At 51.2% G+C, this 17239-nt stretch overlaps 2 protein-coding genes across 2 annotated transcripts in view; one reads left to right on the top strand and one right to left on the bottom strand.

Moving 5' to 3' along the window:
* The window catches only part of LOC126547626 (high-affinity choline transporter 1-like), an 80177-nt gene extending 68468 nt beyond the window's left edge, over nucleotides 1-11709 (bottom strand). Inside the window, exons 1-3 of the mRNA XM_050195527.3 lie at nucleotides 11386-11709; nucleotides 9802-9865; nucleotides 2363-2562 (exon numbers count right to left, since the gene is read on the bottom strand). Coding sequence (XP_050051484.3) covers nucleotides 2363-2562; nucleotides 9802-9865; nucleotides 11386-11709 — 588 coding nt within the window. The remainder of the gene's footprint in view (nucleotides 1-2362; nucleotides 2563-9801; nucleotides 9866-11385) is intronic.
* Nucleotides 1-17239, top strand: part of LOC126548494 (cytochrome P450 4V2-like) — a 365265-nt gene that overhangs the window by 77089 nt on the left and 270937 nt on the right. The window lies entirely within an intron of this gene.

Below are 17239 nucleotides of genomic sequence, written 5' to 3'. Positions count from 1 at the left end.
GTGTGTGTGTGCAACACGAACATTTCCGCCCACGGGGCCCTCGAACGTGTCAGCCTTTGTGTGTGTAGGCTCGGACGTGTGTGCCTTTGTGTGTGTGGGCCGTACTGCGGTGTTTCGCTAGCCAGTGTTTGTTCCAATGACTGAGCTACTGTCTGCTGATGTGTTTCGTATTTATTATGTTTAATAAATCGTTGGCAGCCACCAGCGGCTCTGCGACGCACCATAATGCAAGTGAAATTAGGAATGACGTTAAGTGACACAAGTGTAGTTTCACGGGGAGTGCTACAAGGAAGCGTCCTGTACCCCTTACTGTTCAATGATGCCGCGGCTGGCCTGCCTGAGGCGCTGAAGATAGCGTACAAATCTGTACGCGTGTCCCTATACGCCGATGAGATTTATATTTAGTTCAGTGGTTACCAGCACAATAGTCTGGCTATAATAGCCCAGAAGACAGTCCTGGCCACGCAGGTTTACCGCGACACAGTCTTATTCGAAATATCAATGGAAAAATCATGCTTTGTTTTCTTCCCTTGAATACGCAGAAGGGTAGCGACCCTGCGAATTAGCATCGGAAACTTACTAATAAAGCAGACAAGGCAAGTGCGTTTTCCAGGTGTAACACTTGACTACATGATGCAATAATATCGAGACATGGATACACCGTTTCATCACTTGTTCCGCGTCTCAACTTGATTAGAAGAATTGCTGGTGCACATGGGGAAGCCATTAGACGTCAGTAATGGTGCACAGCACTGGTGGTCAACAGAGTGCTTTATCAGCTACATTTTACCTCGCCGTCAGAAGCGCAGTACATCTTGGAATCGCTACACAGAAAGGCAGGGTTGTGTGAACAGACCATGATTACAATAAAGGCGCCAAATAAAACAACGGACGAAGGAAGGCGACACGGGACAACCACGTAGGCGCACTAACAACTGAGCGTTTTATTTCTTGACAAAGGAATAAATAGCTGCAGCCAAGGTGACAGCAGCTATTTATTCCTGTGTGAAGAAATAAAACGCTCAGTTGTTAGTGCGCCTACGTGGTTGTCCCGTGTCGCCTTCCTTCGTCCGTTGTTTTATTTGGCGCCTTCGTTGTAATCATGTATAACCAACTCGCCCACCAGCACGTGCTGAGTGAACAGACCGATCAAGTGCTTTCCCCGTTCATAGGAGGTCAGTTTTCTTTGCTTGAAAAACGAATAACATTGCCTATGCTGAGGGGCTTGTCTTATACAATTGGCTGACAGGAGGCGAGAAGCACGCTCAAGTGGAAAGGAATTCGACAGGGTCGAGCCGCTGCACTGAAAATCGATAACCGGATGAAGAGGGTGGTGCCGGCGTCTGCGATTGGTCCGCTTTCCCTTACTTAGCTTGCGGTGGTTGGTCGAAAATCGCGGCGACATGCAACGGACGCTTAAGAATGACGCTAAAACGGATCCTCAGCAAAGAAGAGTTGGCAGAACGAGGTCGTAAACGTGCCGAAAGTGCTTGAAAACGTTACACGGCCACGCAAGAAGCTTTATTATACGCAAATAAACCCATGCTCTCCGGCAGGTGCGAGTAGCCAGTGCCTGAGCGATCGGCGGCAGCCATCTTTTATTCCTTCCGAAACGGGGCAGCCTGCGGCTATTCAGAAGAAAATTCAGTTTTATTCGGTATATTAATGCATCTTTAACGCGTACACGTCACTTTGACGATGTGAGTTTTTGCGGTTTTGTGACGTCGCGTGGCAGCAGGTGAAGTGTGTGCAGCCCGAATACTTTAGACCAATAGCCGAGGGCTAATGGCGAAAAGGCGTCGAATCAGAAATAACTATTTTTCTTTTGTTCAGTCAAATCATGCATAATATACACGTCATATAACATGGGGAGCTATCCCGGTTTTCGTGACGTCGCGTCACATACAGGTGAAGGGAGGGGGGGGGGGGGGTCCAAAAAAGCTTTTGACCAATCGCGGAGGGCTGATTGCAGAATTGTAGTAGAAAAGTTTGGAATAGTTTCACGTTTTAGCGCCCGAGGACTCTATTTGACGGACTGAAACATAAAGTGCCTCCGTGCGCTACCGTGGAGGAATTTATCTTCCCGCAAGGACACTGGATATTTAGGAAAGGGCTATTTTGCGTTCTCATGAAGTTTCTAAAAGAAACGTACCTATTCGACGAGTAGCGAGTTTTGCCAGGTAATGCTTAATTTTACCAATCGTATAATGTACTTGACAACTCCATTGGATACGGCGTGAACTGTATGCTGCGATGAACTGCTTATTCATACGCATGTTTTTCCCCCCACGGTAAAAAGAGACACTCGGGCGGAGAAATTTTCGGTATGCCTCTGCAAGGCTAGATCCGCTCGTAGCCTTGCATCCTCCTCCTTCAGTTCCTCCTCTTCCTGCATGGAAGCGATGACGACGCCGCTCTGCACGTGGAAAAACGAAGCAAATTCTTCCGACTGACCCGTGAGCAGACTGAGGGAGTAGCCGAAAACTGCCTGGCACCACACCAGGCCCCGCGTTGTTATCACCTCCACGGTGCCGTTCAAGAAGCCGCCGTCTACCCAGGTGGCTGCGAACAAGAAGCACAACCAAGTATTCAGGTACGCTCGGCGCAGTTTAAAAAAATTCGTGCAGAAAATCCTCTGGGAGTTGTCAACGCATGCGCATTGTGCCGCTTGCTCACCTCCACGCAACTCGATTTTATTAGACAGTTTTAGTACTGCGCCATGACGATACGTACGCAGCACGCAAGCGCTTTGCGGAACGTAGCAGCGCGTTTCACGTCAGGGCTTTAAGTACTACGAAATGCCTACGTACGTAATCAGGCGAGTGTCGTTAGACGCCGGGCGCGTCGTAGCGCGTTGGCCGCGTCCGGCAGTGCGTCGAGCTATAGACGCTGTTGTTCTCGCCAAGGTGACGTAACGTGTGCACGCAAACAGGGTACACTGAACACTTTCTCAAAAACAAAGTTCATATTTTTTGCTATGCATTCCAACCGTGCAGGATCCTGGAATGGGTTCTGCGCGTTAACTTCATGCAGCAAAGCCAAATTGTAGGCTATGGAAAAGTACAGCCTTCCGCTGGTTACCTTTGACGCCGCCATTTTGCCAAGCTACTTTGTCTCGCGCTCTCCCGAACAAACGAGAACCACGAGAGCAGCATGCAAGGCTCCCCACGTACGCACGCAAGAATCGGATACGTGCCTATACGGCGGCTGCGCACGCATCACGTACGTTCGTGTACATGCGCACTTTGCAGAACGTAGCAATCTTACGTACGCAACGCCGTTGCGTGCGCAACGTACGCCGTACTAAATATGTTTATTATCAATGTTATGAAGCTTGATCCGACCAGTACAAACGACAGCGCTGCGGCGACACGAACTGCTGCGGACAGCGGCTCAAGGTGACTTGATGACGCAAGCAAACTACTGCAGGTGGCGGCGCCAGATGCGCTGATGACTTTCCGATCATTATAAGCCGTTATCGCTCTTTAGCGGCTTATACATCCGCGTCGAACCATTATACACCGTGATCAACCGTACCCCGGCGGTGGCTGCGTATGGCGCGGCCGCGCGGGTCCTGTCTTGAAAGCGATCTGCGATGGGGACAGTGAGCGCCGAGTGCTGATAGCTAGCGAGCGCTGTGCCATGGCTGTATTCTCGCTGCTTAGTTCGCGTTGAAGCGAGAGGCAGCACGAAAGGGAATGCGCTCGCTGCTGCGGGACCTATCTTGAAAGCGATCGTTTTACGTGACGGACCGACGGACGGGTTTTCTTGTTGGGTAAGCATAGAAATGCTTGTGTATTTAAATATCACTAATATTAAAAAAAAAATTAAATTATGGGGTTTTACGTGCCAAAACCACTTTCTGATTATGAGGCACGCCGTAGTGGAGGACTCCGGAAATTTCGACCACCTGGGGTTCTTTAACGTGCACCTAAATCTAAGAACACGGGTGTTTTCGCATTTCGCCCCCATCGAAATGCGGCCGCCGTGGCCGGGATTCGATCCCGCGACCTTGTGCTCAGCAGCCTAACACCATAGCCACTGAGCAACCACGGTGGGTGTATCACTAATATGAATCGAACTTATTACAAGTGATCAGTATATGCGCTCAGCTGCGGAAGATGCTTCAGTTAACAGTGGCAATAAACGCGTTCGCGAGGACGACGCGTCCCTGCGTTGGCAGCCATTACACTGAGCTCTGGCTGAAAAATTTCTCGTCGTTCCGCTCCGTGTGCGTCATTCGCGGCTGAACTATACAAAACGAGAAAGAAAACGAAAAAAAGAAGAGCGTATAGCAGACTTCTTCGTTGTTGCACCCAGCTAAGACGGAAGCGAAGACGCGCGCTGTATGCGGTGTTCAAACCCCACGGCGACACAAAACAAGGACCGGGAGCTTGCGAGCGCCCTTCTGCGCTACAGCATCGCTTAAGGGCTAAATATAGTCCGACGTACCGTGAGCGCGCGCACACGTTGCGTCGCGTTGGCGAGAAAAAGAGCGTCTTTAGTTCTACCGATTGTTGGACTCACTCGCGCAGCCAACGTAACCGGACGCGGCCAACGCGCTCCGACGCGCCCGACATCGAGTGACGCTCGCCCGCGCGTCAATTACGTCGGACTATAAACGTGCCTTACACCGTACACCGTTACGCCGTCACGCACTTACGCCATCACGCGTAAGCGCATATAGTACCTCGTTATTTCTGCTATATACAAAGGACGCAACCACAATTTGAACAGCGGAGCGTGGTCCTTCCGCAAATGGCTACTATATAGCAACTATATAGCAACGTGCGCCCTGTAAGACGATTAAAATATTATGTGGTGATTTAGCAGTAAATGCGAGAAAAATGCATGACACATTACGTCGTAGCTCTTTTAAACTTAGGATCCATGATCTAAACCGCGTTTATCACATTACAAAGTATTATGCAGGAGGTCACTCGACACACGTCCTGCCTCTTCGAGGAGCGAAGTGCAAGTGACGGTGGCCCGGGGCAGGCTTCCGTCAGTTGTACTATATACAAGGTGAAATCGAGGGTTCGACGGAAGCCCGTCTGGTCGGGATGAAGCATTGAAGAAATAAAACGAAGGACACCGACCAACATTGAAGTGCTAAAAAATGAATAAATCTAAAAGACGTTTCGGCTTCGCTACGGAAGCCTTGTTCACAATGGGCTGGTCAAGGTGTCCTGGGCTATATACAAGGTGTCCCAACTATCATGCACCAAGATTTAAAAATATGAAAATGCCATGTAGCTGAGCAGAACCAAGGTAATGTTGTTTGCCGTCACTTGGAGACACTCAGATAATTTTTTGCATTCAGCCTAATTGCCTAATTTTTCTTAATTAATGAACTTCTCAAATATTATAGTTAGATGAAAAGTGTCAATGGAAAAATTGTAGAGCAACATGAAAAACTCCCGATACAGCTTTTTGTTGCTCAATGCGGGCTACATAAAAGTGTTTTTCCGAGTGCGAAAGAAGCCTGCGAATACACGCAAGATTGCCGCGCGACTGCCCGCTCGAGGCACTTTGGGAAGTTGAGAAGTTTGGTATTTGAGAAGTTGATTAATAAATTAAGACTGATTATGTTATTAGACGGAATGCAAAAAAATTATCCGAGTTTCTCCAAGCGACGGCAAACGACATACCTTGCTTCTGCCCAGCTACGTAGCATTTGCATATCTTTAAATCTTGATATATATATATATATATATATATATATATATATATATATATATATATATATATATATTGTACTATAAAATAGGGAGCAGTGGGGCTGTGGCTAGGAGAGAGACAACGACGACGAAAAAGAACAACCTTGTTTCGGTGCTCGGTCGGCTACACTACCTCTCGCTGCTCCCACGTTCTAGTCGCGAACGGTTACTGCTCAAAGTGCTTCGCGACATTATCTATATATATCGGAAAGCCGTAGGCACAGTCACATCGGGTAGAGCGCAGAGGAACCGAGCTCGCCCAGGCAAACGCAAGTGCGAGCTGCAGCGCCGAGGCGTCCGTCGTCTTCAGCAGTGATTGGGCCAGAGCAATGCTCGAGTTCCTCTTCATTGCAATGGCTCCGGGAGAGAAAAGGAGCCATCCTGGCGATTTATGGCGAAGGTACGATAATGGGATCGTATAGTAGTGTTTGATACCGTTGTCGTGTACGGTGTTGCGACCGCGACGGCGGATGTTGTCAGACGGTGTGAGAGGCTCGATCACGTAGTTGACTGGCGACGTATGGTCGACGATTCAGTAGGGCCCACGATATTGAGCCAGCAGCTTGGACGAAAGGCCCGGAACGCGATGTGGAATCCACAGCCAAACAAGGGAGTCGGTACGCAAAGTTATAGTGGTTAAGCGATTGTCGTGTTTATTCTGTTGGTGTGCTTAATCTTCCGTTGTCAAAATGCTAACAAGTTGCCTGCACTCTTCTGCGTACTTTGCGAGTTCTGAAATGGGCCGGCATTCGGAGCCGTCGGGTTGGTACAGTAGTACAGTGTCCAACGTGCACGGTGGTTCTCGTCCATACAACAGAAAGAATAGCGAGGAGCCAGTGGTCGCTTGCCTTGCGGTACTATAAGCGTACGTCACAAATGGGAGAACCATGTCCCAGTTGTAATGGTCGCACGCGACGTACGTATGAACATTAGTTAACCCGTTAGTTTGTGGGTGGTATGTCGTCGACGTGCGATAAATTACCTGACACTCTCTAAGGAGTGCTTGGACTACTTCGAACAGAAACACACGCCTTCTGTCACTGAGAAATTCACGCGGCGCGCCGTGTGGAAGCACGAAATTGAGTAGAACGAAGAAAGCAACCTCACGTGCTGTAGCGGCACGACAGAAAGGGCTGCTGTCTCAGCACAGCGGGTGAGATGGTCGACACCAACCATTATACATATTTCATCAGAGGTGGTGGACGGGAGTGGGCCGTAAAGGTCGGTGTCGACGCGGTCGAAAGGACGCTCTGGGCAAGGTAGAGGTTGGAGTGCGCCGGTCAAACGCTGAGGAGGCGCCTTGCGTCGCTGGCAGGTGGTGCAATCACGAATGTACTTGCGCACAAAAGTGTACATTCTGTGCCAGTAAAAGCGATGGTGTAACCACGTATATGTCTTCAACGCGGCGGCATGACCACTCTGTGTCATGCATATAGTTTCAGTGGTAGAGCAGGTTTTCGTGCAGAGTAAGATAAGCGGCTTGACGGCGGAGCGCGCGGGAAGGCGAGGCGGCGATTGGGAGGACAGGATGTTAATGATGATAACAATCCATGAATCCTTGTGCTGCTCCGACGACGGCATAGAACCGAAGTTGAGTGCCGAGATTGAAGAAGTATCAAGTGGTAGCGGACGCCGAGAAAGGGCATCCACGTCAGTGTGCATCCGACCAGATCTGTATACACTTGTATGTCGTACTCTTGCAGCCGAAGTGCAAGCGGCCAAGGCGGCCGGAGGGATGCTTTAGGGACTTCAACCAGCACAGAGCGGGATGGTCCGTGAAGACGTAGAAAGAACGGCCATAAAGGTAAAGTCGGAACGTTGTGAGAGCCCACAAGATGGCCAGGCGCTCTTTTTCAGCTTCAGAATACTTCGTATCGGACTTTGTGAGTGTGCGACTCGCGTAGGCGACAACACCTTCCGCATAACCAGGTTTGCGTTGCGCAAGTACCGCACCAAGGCCGACAGCACTGGCATCTGTATATACTTCCGTAGGAGCTTGAAAATCGTAGTGACGGAGTATTGGAGGAGATGCTAACAGCTAGGTGGCGGAGAGTCTGGAAGGACACATCACATTCAGGGGATCAACTGCAGATGTCGGTGCCAGCGCTTAGAAACATCGTGAAAGGTACAATTATGGCGGCGAAGAGAGAGAGATAGCAAAGAGAGGAAAGGCCGGGAGGACAAGCAAACGAGCGTCCGGTTTTCTACCCTACACTGGGGGAAGGGAAAGGGGGAACAGAAAGAGGAAAGAGGGATAGAGGGACCACTGCGTGTGCACGTTGAAGTCACCAGTGAAGACCAAGGAGCCGGTGGGCGTCAGCAGTACGTTGCAGCGCGTGGCAGTATATCGTTATAAGCTAAACCCCAGCCTTTTTGACTTCAGTACGAATAAAATGATGCGGGTGAGCCATGATGCTTACTCAAGAGCTGCAAGTACTGAATCGAAAGCATCCAGCACATGGCATTGCACTTCGCGCTGACGGAGTGTGCAGGTTATTCAAAAGCATTCGAAAAGTATCAGGGACTGGAGCATCATAAACACTTGCCGATCTACTTCGGGCAATTTGTCAGGAACCCGCTCTGCGCACTCTACAGCTGTGCGCATCTGTATCACTTGACGTGGCTCCGGTTCCGGATGTGGCATCGGCTGCGGCTTCGGTTGTGACTTCCGCTGTTGTTCTGGCTTTGGCTGTTGCTTTAGTAGTGCGCACCAAGTTGAATTTTTCTCCGCTTTGACATTGCCAGATTTAGATTGAATTGCGCCAGGCCTAGTAGGCCGAGGAGGTGTTGTCAAATGGGTCGTGCTTTTCACAGAGGCATCAGCGTTCTTTGAAGTCCGACGGCGTCGGGAGCGTCGCTTTCTAACGGCCGCAACAGCTTCCAGACGAGACGAATGGTCTCTCGCCATCTGTTTCAAGATCACCTTTTCCTTCTTCATTTTGGGGCAGTCCTTCGAAGAAGCATCGTGGGACCAAAGTCAATTGGTGCACTTGAGAACCATGGATGCACAAGAGTCTGCAGCGTGGGGCTCGCTGCAGCGTGAGCAAACTCTCGTCTTCTCGCACACGGCGCTCACATGTCCCAGTCTCATACAATTGCGGCATTGCAGTGGCCTTGGGATGAATGGTCGCACAGGGTGTCTAAAGTGGCCCATCTTGACGTGCGAAGGGAGAGACTCGCTTTTGAAAATAAATTTCACACAGCGGTATGTGCCGAGGCAATACATATGTGTTATAGCAACGCCATCAACTGCAGGCTTCACTAGAATCGGCAAGTCAATGGAGACGTCCACGTCTCCATTGACACCATTAGTGAACATTAGATGACACCATTAGTGGAACCACTGTTCAGGGGGATGTACGAGCGGAGCTTAACGCCACCCAGTTCTGAACTTTAGTCAAATTTCTCAGCGCCGTCTCATGTGTGACGTCGATAGCCAACACATTTTTTCGTGTGGTAATTCTAGCGTCTGTTACCTGATTTGACGCCACCGCTTCAAGTTTCACCGATACAGGCTGTCTGTTGAGTCGCCTCAGGTTATCGGTAGCGAGTTCTGGCACAAATAGAATCGTACTGACTGCGGTATTCTGAGTTGGTCCTACCATTGGCGTGCTCGAAGACATGGATGCCCTGGTGGTGTGTCTTCGTTTCGCCTTGCGGCTCCACACAAGCTCGAAGGCGTCATCGGAGAAGTCATCACTGCTGAGCGAGTAGACGCTGGTGTCATCACCGTCGGTTTCGCTCTGGAGGCCGGTCCGCTTCCTAGACGCAGCCGCCGCTGAAGTCGCCATTCCCGGCAGAGGCACGGGGAGGTCAACTTGCACGAACCATGCCGGCTCTCCAAAGATGTACGCAGAAATAAGGAGAAAACAGGTGAGCAATAGCGTCCTGGCACGCAGACACTTGCAGGCACTTTCAGACACTCGCAGGCACAAAGCGACGCAGGTAGGAACAGAGCCCGAAAAGCTCCGAAGGATCTTCAGTGACGTCGATTTCTGGAAGTCGGCAACAGCACGGAATTTCGTGAGTTTGGGGAAGAAACCATATCCGGATACAGCCTGACCCAAGATAGTCAGTTTACGGGAGGCAAAGCGACGCTCTTGGATGTTCAGCTGGAGGCCAGCAGACTTGAGGCACGTCAGAACCTGGTGGAGATGGGTGAGATGAGTCGCAAGATTCCGAGAAAATACGATGATGTCATCCAGAGAGCACAGGCAGACGTTATACTTTATGCCACAAAGAATACTGTCCATAATGCTCCCAAAAGTTGCAGGCGCATCGCAGAGACCAAACGGCATGACGGTAAATTCATATAACCCGTCGGGCGTCACGAACGCAGTCTTATGGCGATCACATGCGACCACAGGAACCTGCCAGTAGCGAGAGCGCAAGTTTAACTACGAAAAGTATTCAGAACGTTGCAAGTAATCAAGGGCATAGTCAATATGTCGTAAGGGATAGATGTCATTCCGCGTAATTTTGTTGAGACGACGATAATCAACACAGAATCGAATAGAGCCGTCTTTCTTTCGCACAAGCACAACTGGGGACGACCACGGACCATGGGACTGCTGAATGACGCCACATTCAAACATGTTCTCCACCTGGCCGTTGATAATGCACCGCTCTTTCGCTGAAACACGATACGGGCGTCGAGAATAGAAATGGAATCGGCAGAAGTGTACGTTGAATAAAGAATGATGACAGCGTCAACAGGACAGGAGCTTCGGGCACAGGCGGACACGACAAAGTGACGAGGACCGCACTTTCTGTAGGTACGTCGGTATCAGCGGCGACAACAACCTTTTGTGGAGCGGCAACAGTATATGGTACAGTGTTGGAGAGGCCACGTAACGTGACTTCGACACGGGCGCAATCAATGACAGCACTATGACGCAACATTAAGTTCCACCATAGGATTACATCGTGAGAGCAGGAAGGCCGCACAACAAACTCGACGGTATAGAGAATGTTCTGAATAATAAGTCTGGCAGTGCACGGAGCCGACGGTTGGACGGGCTGAATGCTGCCGGCGCGAAGTATAATGCCAGTAAGAGCCGTGGTGACCTTCCCGAGTCGTCGGCAAAGCGTCTAAGGTATAACAGAAACTGCTGCGCTCGTATCAGCTAGCGCCAATGTAGCAACTCAGTCGACCTGTACTTCTTTAATGTTTTGCGGCGATAGCGGAGGATATTGAAATTCCGAAAAGCTTGCAGCTCTTGCCTCCGGAACTGTAGCACCATATTTCCCTCGTTTGAAGGAGGGCGACGACGCAACGGCGATATCGAGCGGCCACGCGGTAATGAAGTAAGACGGGTGCTGAAGTTTTGACGAGCGTTCCAAAAGTTCAGCGGTGGGTTGGGATAGGCATGGCGGTGGGTTGCAGTCACGTGACGTTTAAACGCGGCAGGTGGTGGCGACAAAAGCGTGCCGCATGTCCCGCGAGACCGCAGCCGAAGCATATCGGTCAGTTGCCCCGCGTGCGCCAGGAATTTTGCGGCTGGAAGTACTGAGTGGACATTTGAGGCGCAGTGAGTAGGGCCGGACGCGGTGGCGTCGAGTAGGGCAGCTGTGGCGTCGAATAGGGCAGCTGGGGAACCGAGTAGGGGAGTGTCGTCAGCCTAGGACGCTACGCGACTTCTGCGTGCGTCAGCGGTGCGGTAACCAGAGGTTGCTGGTGGACTGGCGGGAGAAGCTCCGCAACCTGCTTGTGGATGGTCTGCTGCTGGACCGAGTACAAAGGCTGACCAGGTTCCTGGATGAGAGGGAGCAGGGAGAGCTGGCGCGCCACTTCTTCACGAATGAAAGCTTTGATGTGGGGCAACAGAGATTCATCATCAGTGTGTCCAGGAGCATCCGCCAAGCTCGAAAGGGATGCCACTTGAGGAACAGCTTGGCGGGCGAGCGCTCGTCGCCTCCGTAATTCGTCAAAGCTATGGCAGTAGGTGACTGGAGCTGCGACGATGGTAGGATTCTTGGCCAGGAGCATCTGGAAAGCGTCATCTTCAATGCCCTTGATGATCTATTTAATCTTATATTCCTCAGTCATATACAGTTCGGCTTACACGGTTGCAGAGATCGACGACGTCCTCAATATAGCTTGTGAAATTCTCGCCTGACTGTTGCGCACGTTGGCGGAGGCGTTGTGCAGCGCGAAGCTTTTTCACGTAGGTCGGCCAAATACCTCTACAAAGGCAATAATAAATTTAGCCCATGTCACAAAGGTTGCCTCGTCGTTGCGGAACCACAAATTAGGCACATCTGCTAGGTAAAAAATAACATTGGTGAGTTTGGTCGAAACGTCCCCTTTGTTGTGGTTGCTCACCAGTTCATACGACGAAAGCCAGCCGTCGATGTCAGTGTCGGCAGTGCCACTGAGCACGACTGGGTGATGTTGACGAACGGCACCGCAGGTGACTGGACCAGTTGACATAGTGGGTCGTTCACTGGAGTGTCTGGCATGGCGGTGACGGCCGCGGCAGGAATAGTGCGACTCCTGAGTTCTAGGCCGAGGCGGTAGGGAACTCAGGAACTCCACCAAATGCTACGTTCTTTATTGACGGTTACCGGGAAGCCGTAGGCACAGTCACGTTGGGTCGAGCGCAGACCCAACCAAACGCAAGCGCGAGCTGCAGCGCCGAGGCGTCCGTACTCTTCCTCTGGAGCGGCGATCGGCAGGAGCGAAGCTCGAGCTTTTCTTCCACACACACACACACACACGCACACGCACACGCACACGCACGCACACACACACACACACACACACACACACACACACACACACACACACACACACACACACACACACACACACACACACACACACACACACACACACACACACACACACACACACACACACACACACACACACACACACACACACACACACACACACACACACGCACGCACGCACGCACGCACGCACAAGACAACCTTAAGTTGTGTTGTCGCGCACCGAACTCCAAAGCCATGCACTCGAGTGCACTCCGGCGCGACGCCTTTGGAGCGTAGCTTAACAGTGATTTTAGGCTACTGCGCCCGGTGTTAAGAATGGCCGTGCGGGCCAGCTTTCAGCCCGCTGCACGTGTTCCAAGCCCACCAGACGGGGCGCCCTTCGGATAACTGCGAAGAGCCGGCAGCCACGTGGCGCGCGATCAACTCAGGAAATTGGTACTTGGCTGAGCCATCCGGTACGGAGCAGAGCTCCACGAAGCCCTCTGACGTCAACACCGAGAGCTGTGCGGCACTGAAACCTGTGTGTGTGTGCAACACGAACATTTCCGCCCACGGGGCCCTCGAACGTGTCAGCCTTTGTGTGTGTAGGCTCGGACGTGTGTGCCTTTGTGTGTGTGGGCCGTACTGCGGGGCGGCGGCAAGTTTACAATGACTGGACGAGCGTTTCCGTCCACTGGGACTCCGTCCACGGGGACCTCGAAGAGTGACGTCGAACGATGACGTCGAACTATGACGTCAAGCGGAGAGCTTATAAGCAGCGTTTGCCGGCTGCTAGAGCGTGCTCGTGTCTTGCTCGTTGTCGGGAGCTGAGTGCTCTGTCATGCTCGAAATGTAGTGGTGAGCTGTGTGCTCGTAAACTGTTTGCTGTATGTTAGTTTTGCGGGCTCCATATGGGAGTCGCGCTAGTATGCTAATGTATGTCCTGTTTTAAATGTATATCCTGCAATTAAATCCTGCTCGCCTAGCCCTGTCGTCCCAAGTTCATTTCTACAGCTACGTCTGCCAAATCTAATGTCTGGTTGGCAGCGGTGAGATCAGCCTACGGCTCCTAGACCAGCCTACGGCTCCTAGATCGGCCTACGACTCCTAGATCGGCCTACGACTCGGAAACAGCAACGGCAGCTGACGGACGTTGGCACATGGTGACCGACCGGCATCCTGGTCAAGTTGGAGGCGACTTGAGATTGACCACCTCTTGCAACTGACTGGATACGGCGGGGAAGGACTGGTGATATGGTGCTGCTTCAGTGGGTAAGCGTTTGGTTTTGGCTGTAAGATTTACCAGGCTTCAATTTCTCTGTGTTTTTGAATTTGATTCGCTGGGATCTGTTACTTGTATATTGATTTGCATGGGTATCGCAACAAGTATTGTATGACAGCAGAGCCAAAGCTTAAAGTAGCGACCATGGTCCTAATGTGTTTGACGAGAGCTGACCTGTTATGGTTGTGTGAGGAGATCGGGGTAAACGTAGATGAGAACTTGAAGGAATCAGAAATTCGTAAGACAATTCTCGAAAGTGAGAATGATTTGAAATTCATAGAGCAAATGGGCAAACGAATTCTAAGTAAGAAACGAGAACAGGAAGCAATTAGGTAAGAACTGGAAGACCTTAAGCAAGAACAGGAAAAAGCAAGGCAGAAACTGAAAAGCATTACACAGGAAGAAGGCCTAACAGAAGTAACGAGGCAGTACATTGATGCATTGAACAATGAGATTCAAGGTTTTGAGCAGTTAATCGAGCGAAGTCAACAGCGGCTTGAGAAATCTGTAGGCTGGACGCAGCGAAAGTGGGAGGAAGTAGACAGCAGATTTCAGTCGAAAGCCGATAAAAGTAGTAGTACCTGTGAGAGTAGCAGCACGTTCACAAGTGAACTCGAAGTGCTAGCAGCTAACGAAGCCTTAGTGGCAACAGAGGCCGTTAAAGGCCAGAGTGAGAGCGACGAGGTGCTGTGCCAACAGATGACTGTAGAGACAGCTAGGCCAGCTGCGAACAAATTGGCACAGTTACCGCGCGTGTGCGTCGCATCTCATGGTAGCGAGGTCGTTAGCGAGGTACAGAATACTACGGACTTGACAGACGCGAGCACCCATGTCGAGTCAGATCTGCGTGCAGAAGTGAAGTGCGAACTGGACGATGCAGTTGAGAATAGTTCTCGGGGTGGCGAGCTCCGTAGCTCACGAGAGAACAACTGCATTGTTCAGGGATCGGTGCGGCTCTCCGCCAGTCTAGATAGCCTAGATAGGGATGATTCAGTTGTTAATCATTCGGACTGTGCGCGTGAGACAGCGATCGATACCGACGGGCTGTGTGCAGATGCACAGCGTGAGCTGGGCAATGCAGTAGAGGGCAGTTCGCAAGAGTGCGAGTTCCATAACTCGAGTAAAGCCTGCTGCATTGTGCCAGAGTCGGTTGAGCTGTCCGCCAGTCGAGGCAGCGAGAATGTTGATTTAAATGAAAATCACTCAGACTGTGCGGGTAAGAGACCGATCCGGGCCGACGAGATGTGTAACGGCCAGTACGAGGCGCGAGATGACGGCATGAAAGAGAGTTCGAGGAGAAAGCGCCGCAGAAAGAAGCGCCGAAAGGATCGGAATGCGGTGGCTAATGTAGCGAAGCCAAAGACGGCGACAGGCGCGAAAAGGCAAGGCGCGAGGAAAAAGGTGCGGGCGTCACGGACGATGTTGACGCATCCTAATCGTTCGAGCCACCGGTCAAAAGGGGACCGAGAAGCATGTTCTGCACGGACGCGGACAAAGGGCATGGGGCAGTTAAATTCCTCGTCGTTCCGTCGTTCTCTTCGAAGCTCAGCGTGCAGTACGAAGAAGCGCAAGGTGGCAAGACGAGACCAGGTGGGGAGTAGCGACGCGGTCAATCGAGGACATGCTGAAAGCGAGGCGCGAGGACGCATATTGGCAGGGGACTCTAACGTCTTGGGGGAGCTGATAGTGAGTCAGCCCTTTTGTTCTTCCCCCGTAGCCAGAGTAACTTTCGGACCGCGACCACCTCGAGTACGGCTCAAAAGTATGAGTCAGTTGTAAATGCTTGGAACGGGAGGCCAAGGGAGCTTCCGTGGAAGTAAAACATGTTGTTTTGTTTTATTTTTGAGCACTCGGATAATTTTCGCGATTTAAGTTTCTTTCAATTGTAAGGCATGAGCTCTGTTTATGTTTTGTTTGAGAAGCTCGAGATTTGAAAGACGCGTTTTAAGTAAACATGTAGTTTCGCGAGGTGTTCCTTAATACGTATATAGGCTTGCTTTTTGTGTGTGTGAGTAACCTGAAGGTCAAGGTTATCGTTGAGAGGCCTATCGTAACGCGCGTGTGTGTTATTTAACCTTCTTTTTTTTAAGTGTCTTTTGAATTTTCTAAGGTTAAGCGCGTAGATTTTCAGTAAGTGCACGATTGGCACTGAGAAGAGCTCCTAAGTCCATTAGCGCATGTCCTGTGTGGACGGAAAGAAGCAGATTTATGTGTGGGTTGCTCGTGTGTGTTGAGGGCAGCCGTATTCTGACTTCTCTAGTACGCGTGCGTAGAGCTAGTTATTAGAAGACACATTTGTTCGAAGGTTCCTCTGTGATGCGTAAGTTACGCAAATTTGGTTGTTTGTTTAAGGAACGTGTCCTGTGTGGACTAAAGGAACAAATGTGAGTCAGCGTGATGAAAACTTTGTTGGATGCAAGCACGTGTTCGGAATAGGGACCACAAAGCTAGCGCGATTGTGATTGCGTACCTGTGGAGTTGGCCAGACTGTTCAGTGGCAACAGTACGTGAGATAAGTACGCCACTGCGATAGGGTAAGAACAGGCTGTTCGTGAAGTTAGGCTGCTTATGTTATGTTTGGGTATTGGTGTTTGAGAGCCTTCGGTTTAATTCTGCGTAAACCTTTACTCTTGTGCAGCACGACAGTCAGGTTTGGTCGAACTGAAAGGGGAACGTGAACGCTCGCTTTGGCGGCACGAAATTTTGGGGCAAAATTTGGGATTCCCAGTTGAGTGACTTGCATCGGAATTGTGATAGGAGGCCTGGTGGGTTAGCAGCTGATTCCGGGCGTTTGAACGCTGAGCGGTATTGTATTGCCGGGTCGGCTCTTCTGTGCCAGTTGTTGTAAAATGGTTGAAGGCATTCCAAGTACGCAGGGGTTGCAGAGAGCAAAGCCATCGTCTTGCTCGCCAGCCATTCTCTTCCTGCCCAGCGGTTGCCAGCACTGGCCAGGCGAGATTTTCCGGGCCATGGAGGAGCTGTTAAGAATGGCCGTACGGGCCAGCTTTCAGCCCGCTGCACGTGTTCCAAGCCCACCAGACGGGGCGCCCTTCGGAGAACTGCGAAGAGCCGGCAGCCACGTGGCGCGCGATCAACTCAGGAAATTGGTACTTGGCCGAGCCATCCGGTACGGAGCAGAGTTCCACGAAGCCCTCTGACGTCAACACCGAGAGCTGTGCGGCACTGAAACCTGTGTGTGTGTGCAACACGAACATTTCCGTCCACGGGGCCCTCGAACGTGTCAGCCTTTGTGTGTGTAGGCTCGGACGTGTGTGCCTTTGTGTGTGTGGGCCGTACTGCGGGGCGGCGGCAAGTTTACAATGACTGGACGAGCGTTTCCGTCCACGGGGACCTCGAAGAGTGACGTCGAACGATGACGTCGAACTATGACGTCAAGCGGAGAGCTTATAAGCAGCGTTTGCCGGCTGCTAGAGCGTGCTCGTGTCGTGCTCGTTGTCGGGAGCTGAGTGCTCTGTCATGCTCGAAATGTAGTAGTGAGCTGTGTGCTCGTAAACTGTTT

This window comes from Dermacentor andersoni, chromosome 1 (assembly GCF_023375885.2).
Source record: "Dermacentor andersoni chromosome 1, qqDerAnde1_hic_scaffold, whole genome shotgun sequence".
NCBI lineage: Eukaryota > Metazoa > Arthropoda > Arachnida > Ixodida > Ixodidae > Dermacentor > Dermacentor andersoni.
Note: the sequence above shows the minus strand (reverse complement) of the source record. Positions and strands in the feature narration are given on the sequence as shown.